Consider the following 7,528-nt stretch of genomic DNA (forward strand, 5'->3'; position numbering starts at 1 on the left):
AGGGCACATAACAGTCTGGGCACGCATGGTAAAGTCTGTTTTTTTGCCTCGGCCATTAACGTTAGAAAGCGTCACCGGTATTGCTATATAAAGATATAATGCTATACTATTGCTATATAAAGCTACGCTGCTGTTGTTCCAATCTCGTATCTCGTTCACCGGTTGTTAGGTCCATCCTCAGGTGTAAAAAGTTGATTGAAAAAACAACAGGATCAAATAGTCATCCAATGTCACTCGTAGATCGGCGAGAATTGCAGCATACAGAACATAGCTAGAACGTTAGGTTCGAAAAAGTTTCGTTGACAGTTGTAAACGCGCGTGTTTCACAGTCTGTGAATGGAAGAGGGACACTCTCAAGGCGTTTATTATATATAGCAATTTATGACGGTTTTATGATGGTATTGACAAAAAACGTGGCTATTTTTGTGAACCAAGGCCAAGCCTTATGGCCTGGGAGGATGGATATATGGAAGGATATCACATTTGTAAAATGTCTTTCTCTCCCCTCTCTCCTCTTTGTAGTCGATCCAGACATCTCTGTCTGCTCTATCAGACAAGGGGCGGATTCTGTTTAAGCGCGCTCTATGTGATTACCACTACAGAACCTTTAAGTTTACTGATCTGCTGGAGTTAGACCAACTGGACCTGGTGGATAAGATGCTAGAGCACTTTGGTAAAGAACACTATTAGTGATATACGTGTAAGATCATGTCTAGCTGTACTGGTGCACTATCCCATGAAATGGTTGTTATTTATATATATATATATTATTTTTTTTTACTGTATTGTATATTGTTGCATATCATTCTGCAGGCAAGGGCGAATCCATGAAGGTAACGGTAAGCATGCTGCTGATTATGGAAGAAGAAGACCTGGCTAAGGAACTGCGGAAGACGTGCCAGAGAGGTAACAACCAGAGTGACTGATCAGGAAGAGGATTAACCCTGAGAAAAGAGTTGCTACTCAGTTCGCCAGTTTGCCAGTCAGGCAATTCTTATACATTTTCTCCTCTGCATCTCCATTTTACCTCTATATCTTTGCCACTTCCTTCTGGTTCTCTAACCCCACTTTCTCTCCCTCTTCCTCTCCCTCCCTCACGGCCAGCCCTGACGCAGCATGACTTGAAAGAGGGGCTGCAGAGGAGAAACAAGACTCTCTTTGAGGGGGTTCTCCGATTCGGTGGGCATCTGTCGCTAAAGACTGTCTACACCGCACCTCTAATGTCCACCAGGGGTCATGGAGGGGTAAACCCCCTGCAAGAGATCCGCACTGACCCTCCCTCACCTTCCCTCGTTGTCACCCCGGAGAGCCTGATTGGTGGGAATAACATCTTCCGTCTGGGCTCCAGTGGGGGCAGAGCAGTGAGGACCGTGTTGACCACAGGGCTTCCAGGGATTGGGAACTCGGTTGCTATTCAGAAGTTCGTCATGGATTGGATAAAGAACCAAGCCAATCAGGCAGGAATATCTTTCATTTTTTATCAAAGAATTTAATGTAAATTATAAAATCATCCAAATATTTATTGAAATTAAAACATGTAAAAGCACCATTTGTATTTTGAAGGGGCATTTGCACAACAGTATTTTCCAATACCTATTCAATACAATTGACAAAATGCAAAAGAAATGGATTCCTATTATTAAAATACTGTCTATCCCTGTACTTAGGATATCCATTACATCTTCCCATTAACATTCCGGGAGCTGTGGACCATGAGGGAGCGACACCTTAAAGCCAACAAGGAAACAAGCCTAGCGGAGATGTTGGAGATATATTACAGTGAGGCGCGCGACATGGACTTAATTCAGAAGACTGACTGCAAGGTTCTAATCACTCTGGATGGGTTGGACGTGTACCAGGCCCCGCTGGACTTCCAGGTACACACCCATTCATACTGTCCCACCTACAGTCATGGACAAACATATTGGCACATATTCTGTCAGATAATGCACCCCTTCTCAAATTGTTGCAATTACAAATGCTTTGGTATTCACATGTTTAATTCTATAGTTTGCATTGGAACAACACAAATAAGCAGAGAAAAAAAAATGGACTGGACAAAATGAACGAAATAATTGTATTTCAAGCCTACATGCTCCTGTAATTTGTATTTAAACTCACCTATGGCAAGTTTATTGTTAATTTATTTTTGTTTATTTCAACTAGGGATGTGCATAACTAAATCTTTTCATATTCGAATAATCGGTGGGTGCTATGAATGAATAATCGATTATTCGATGTGTGCCGACATTCACAAATGTGTGCACGCATTAGAGTGGTGCGCGCATGTATAGCTGTCCAGCCATTTCCAATTGCAATGTTTACCAGTGGTCTAGCTATAGCCTACCCAAAAGGAATTGAATTCATCCGTGGTAATAGCTACTCGGGCCTGTTTTGGCTTAAGCATTGCGAACGGGCTCGGTGCATTCACCACCATGCATCTTTGAGACGCGAGGTGATGGAGTACACGGTTCCATTTATAAAAACTGTTTCTATGTATGCCATTCGTTCTCTAAACCCTCTGAATACTTAAATTAGGCTAACATAACAATATTGCATAACGTAAAAATGCATGCCGCTAATACCGACAATTACATCAGAGCGATGCGCGCATTTTGTAGTATAGCTGTCCAGCCTCAGACCTTCGGAAAACAGCGACCAATTAAATGTTTTTACTCACATCAAAACACATCAAGCCAATATTTTGGTCCGTGACTGTATATATCCCCATCTGGGACCAGCCACTCTAGAGTGGTCCGACAGGGTTCCCACGGGTCCTTGAAATCCTTGAAAGTTTGTGAATTTGAGATTTTTTTTAACGTAATTATAGTAGATAAGTCACATTGCTTAACTTAACACAGTAACTTTACACATATTTCACAATATATTGTTTTGCTGTGGTAGAGAAGGCAAGAGACCATCTAGTGTTCAAGCCTCTACATTCAAAAGCCTCTCTTTTTAATTGTTGTCTGTGAGCGGATAGTTACTATTATATCAATTCTCATCTAGGTCTGTCTCAAACTATGCCGTGTTGGATCCAAGAATTGAGTCTTGAAAGTCCTTGAAAAATGCTTGAATTTGATGTTTCAGAAGGTGTGGGAACCGTGGTCCGAACTCACCCGCTCTTTTCCCCTCTCTCCCTCTATCTCTTTTCCCCTCTCTCCCTCTATCTCTTTTCCCCTCTCTCCCTCTCTCTCTTTTCCCCTCTCTCCCTCTATCTCTTTTCCCCTCTCGCCCTCTATCTCTTTTCCAGAACACTCCCGTTGTATCAGACGTCAACGCCTCCGTTCACCTGGACTCCGTACTGGTGAATCTGATCCGGGGATCTCTGTTGCCTGACGCCCTCATCTGGATCACCAGCAGACGGGGAGCCGCTGCCCAGATACCTGCTGAACTCTTACACAGAGTCATTGAGATACAGGGTTTCAGGTGTGTGTGTGTGTGTGTGTGTGTGTGTGGGGGGAAGGGGGGGGGGGTTTGACATGATGACATCGATGTGAGTTGATAATATCTACATCCATATCATTGACGTCATTATTTGTTTATCATTATTCTCCAGCGATCCACAGAAAGACGAGTACCTGATCAAACGCTACCATGACGACCCCGTGTTAGCGGGTCAGATCGTCAGTCACACCAAGCGCTCGGCCTCTCTCTACATCCTGTGTCACATGCCCTTCTTCTCCTGGATCATGCTCACGGTGTTGGAGGACCGTTTCCGTAAACCAAACTACGGAGACTTCCCCCCCAGGCTGACCAGTTTCTACGTTCACCATCTCATCATTCAGTTCAACCGCAGGCTGGAGAAGTACCATGGAGCCGATCACACCAACCAGGTCTGATTAGCCCCTCCTCTTTCTATCTGATTAATTGATTCTTCATAAGACACTGTTGGGGCTTTCACACCGGCAAAGAACCGTTCCGGTGAACCTCCGAACGTTGGTGCTGTCTGGCGAAAGAGCCCGCGTTCATACCAGTGTAACCAGAACCATCCGCGTCATCAACGCTGGGCGATGAAGGGGCGGGATGAACAAAAATGTCACAACTAGATGGCGGCTACTTCACTGGAAAAGAGGATAATATCTTCCACTACAGTATCTGAAATAAACACTATTTTCTATGAAACAAAACTAAAGACACTTTCTACACGCGTTCTCTTACTAACCAGCTGCTCCATTACTGGAATAGAAATGGCTTACGAAGTTCGCGTTCGCGCATGACAGCGCATGTGTGCGTGTGTGTGTGTTTGCTGAGCATGTGAGGAAGATAGAGAGAATAATGAAATTTTTGATATTTATTTTTTATCACTAATGATGATTAGATTACATTTTTTCTACTTCCTTCTTGCTGGTCTCTGCAGCCTCGAATATGACACACCCACTGACGACGTGACTGCTCTACGTTTTGGTTCCCGCTTGAGAACCACTAATTTCTGGTTTCCGCTGCGAACCAACTTTTCAGGCTCCGAACCAATTGAGTTTCGGTCTGAACGCGCCGGCCTGTTCCAGACAAACCGGAACGGTTCTTTGCCGGTGTGAAAGCCCTGTCAGAGCTGTACATTCAGAGCTGTACATTCAGAGCTGTACATTGGAGTAGAACGTTTGTTTTAATGAAGTCAGCGTCATCCTCTTAGCCTGGTTACCAGTCCGTTTTTCTGTAGACAAAAAAGGAATTGGCTATAACAGAGTAGGACTGGCATTTTACATTTACATTTACATTTTAGACATTTAGCAGATGCCTTTATCTAAAGTGACTTACAACAAAGTACATTTGTCTAAGTAAGTGAATCATCTATACATCAGTCCTCATAAGAAAAACAATGGATGCTATCTAGTCTAGGACCAGGGGTCGTTGGCAGTCCCAATGCTAGAAGAAGGACTAATAATACTAATGTATTTATTTACAGTAGAGACACTGTACTGGTAGTGGGGCTGAAGAGGACAGTCAAGATGTAGCCTGTATCTAGTATTTTAGTAGATTCAGTAATAAATTCAGTCGTAAAATCGTTTTTTCAAGGTTAATGATGTGTTCTGCAAGGTTAAATTTAAGTTCTGCTTTACATAAATAACATTGGTGTTTCCTTGAACAACTGCATCTTTATGCTGATGATACTGTTGTCTACTCCAGTGCTTCTGCAGTTCAGCAAGCCATTCTTGGTCTGATCTCAAATATTTACGTTTTTGTGCCCCAAATACCTGCAATAACTTTCAATACTCAAACTAGATTATCTTGTGGACATGTCTTAATTTATTATATTGTGTAAATTGTGTGGTATTGTTTGTGGTAGGCTAATGTAATGAAATGTAGACTTTTTAATGTAAGCAGGCCTCCCCTTAAGAAAACACATTGGTCTCAGTGGGACACCCCTGTACAAATAAAGGTTTTAATACAAAAAATAATAATAATTAAAAATGATCATTGTTCTCAGAAATGGGGGGAGAGGGAGAAGCTTCTCATCTTGAACCTGGGCAAGCTCGCTCTCCGACTGCTGGAGAAGAACCGCTCTGTGTTCCACGAAGACGACGTGAGAGAGCACGGTCTGGACCTGCAGGAGGTGGTGGTGTTCTCCGGCTTATGCACAGAGCTTCCCATGGAAGCGTCCTGCGATAGGCGAAGCTTCTGCTTCATACACTACAGCTTTCTGGTAGGACGTCCTTCACTACGCTTTTGTATGAGGGTTGTATTACAGGCCCTACATACATTAAGCCAATATGTATGTATGTATGTATGTATGTATGTATGTATGTATGTATGTATGTATTTATTTGACATGATGTTACTCTAGTTAGAGCTTTGGTAACAATTGTCATTATGCTAATCAGATGCCTGTCTCCGCAGCACGTCATGTTGCTATGCCGGTTATTAGTTAATGACAAATCTCTCGAGCAGTGGTTTTCAACCCTCTCCTCTGGGACCACCAGCCGTTCCACATATTTGATCTGTTCCACCACCAGCACACCTGATTCAACTAATCAAGTGTGAAGCAATTATGATTTGTACTTGATTAGTTGAATCAGCTGGTGGTGGAACAGATTAAATATGTGGAATGGCTGGTGGTCCCCGGAGAGGGTTGAAAACCACTGCTCTAGTGTATATTCAAACGCCTTAAAGAACTTATATTGTGTATCTTGTATAGCTATGAGCGCATAGCTATACTAGATATACGAGATAAAGATAAAATACTTTATTCATAATAATAATAATAATAATAATACTATTATATGGTTATTATTTGCTACCAGGATATTTGATGACATGTATCATTATCATCTTCAGGAGTTCATGGCTGCTTTTTACACCCACCTGTCCTTCCGCTTGGAGGGGAAAAACATTCTGGAACAAGCGCTGTGCATGCTCTTGTTCAAGGAGCGCTTGCTGTCGGACGTGTACCGCAACGCCATCGACCGCGCCCTGAGCGCTCCTCCGGGTCACTACGACCTCTACCTTCGCTTCCTGTGCGGCCTGGCCAAGAAGTCCAACGACGAGCTGTTCAAGGGCCTGCTGTACCTCCACCGCACGCCCGACATGCGCGGGATGGACGAGGCCCTGAGGCTGCTGCAGAAGAGGAGGGACCACGCCACGCCGGAGACGCGCCACAACTTCAGCGAGTGCCTCCGAGAATTCACCAAAGAAGACGTCTGAGCGCCGTAACGCCAGTCACGTTCTACACGACACGTTCTCACTATTTCTGCCGTTTTGTACGGCGCGCTGACTTTTTAGACATCTGGACATTTTTTCGAAGCGTCGGGGGAACACGGTCGGTATGTCGTCGAAGCCGACGTCTCTCTGGTGTGTCAGGAAGAGATCGCGTCATGTGTTCGTGTTGAGACTGTGACACGCACGCACACGCACACATACAGACAGACGCACGCGCACACACACACGCACACAGACACACGCACACACACACGCAGACACACACACACGCATACGCACACTACCACGGACACACTCACACAACAGACACACACACACACACAACAGACACACACACACACACACCTGGTTGTGTATTCGTTTTTCTGCAGAAGTCCGAGATCTGCCTGTGATTTTGATTTAGATTTACATTACACACTTTTTGTTGTTTTTAAGATCCTCTACCATCCTCTGTTTTGTGTGAAGTGTCAAAATCCAACTGCTACCTCTTTGTTGCATGTGTCTTAAAGAAGGTCATTCCAGAAGGTAAAGAAGGGCTGTATTGTATGTAGCCTCTGGTCTTAGATTCCTTCGTCTATCTTGGTACCCTTGTTGCCTGTTGTTTGTCTTGTATGTATTGGCTGTGCTTCTATTTTTTCCGCCCCATGTAAGAACAATAAAAGGACAGTGACAACTTTTGTGTTTAAGAAGTCTTTGACTTGTATATCAGGCAGCAGAGCAAGTCCATACTCTGGGTCCAGCTGTGTGGTGTGAGTGTTCCCTCAGCTCTTGTAGTGTCTGTCTTTTTTTTGTAATCAGTTTTTTATTGAATTTTTCAATTAACACATTTCTTGACTTATACAACTTTTGTATAAAATGGTAACAATATCAC

The 7,528-nt window shown here is 43.6% G+C and overlaps 1 protein-coding gene across 1 annotated transcript; it reads left to right on the forward strand.

The window, feature by feature from the left end:
* The first annotated feature begins 838 nt into the window (after positions 1-838).
* On the forward strand, positions 839-7,293 carry LOC308168701 (protein NLRC3-like). The gene is made up of 7 exons (XM_080543319.1): positions 839-906; positions 1,105-1,457; positions 1,668-1,877; positions 3,254-3,429; positions 3,560-3,836; positions 5,429-5,644; positions 6,277-7,293. The coding sequence occupies exons 1-7, from the start codon at positions 846-848 to the stop codon at positions 6,640-6,642; spliced, it is 1,659 nt and encodes a 552-aa protein (XP_080399445.1). The 5' UTR covers positions 839-845; the 3' UTR covers positions 6,643-7,293.
* Positions 7,294-7,528: the final 235 nt, after the last annotated feature.

Source organism: Nansenia antarctica (genome assembly GCF_963989245.1).
Source record: "Nansenia antarctica genome assembly, chromosome: 12".
Lineage (NCBI taxonomy): Eukaryota > Metazoa > Chordata > Actinopteri > Argentiniformes > Microstomatidae > Nansenia > Nansenia antarctica.

Excerpts from the sequence above, each read along its gene's own strand:
- LOC308168701 (XM_080543319.1), top strand. The coding sequence starts at position 846 with ATGCTGCTGATTATGGAAGAAGAAGACCTGGCTAAGGAACTGCGGAAG. Across the intron at positions 907-1,104 it reads GCGGAAGACGTGCCAGAGAG|CCCTGACGCAGCATGACTTG; the intron begins GTAACAACCAGA and ends CCTCACGGCCAG. Across the intron at positions 1,458-1,667 it reads TAAAGAACCAAGCCAATCAG|GATATCCATTACATCTTCCC; the intron begins GCAGGAATATCT and ends CCCTGTACTTAG.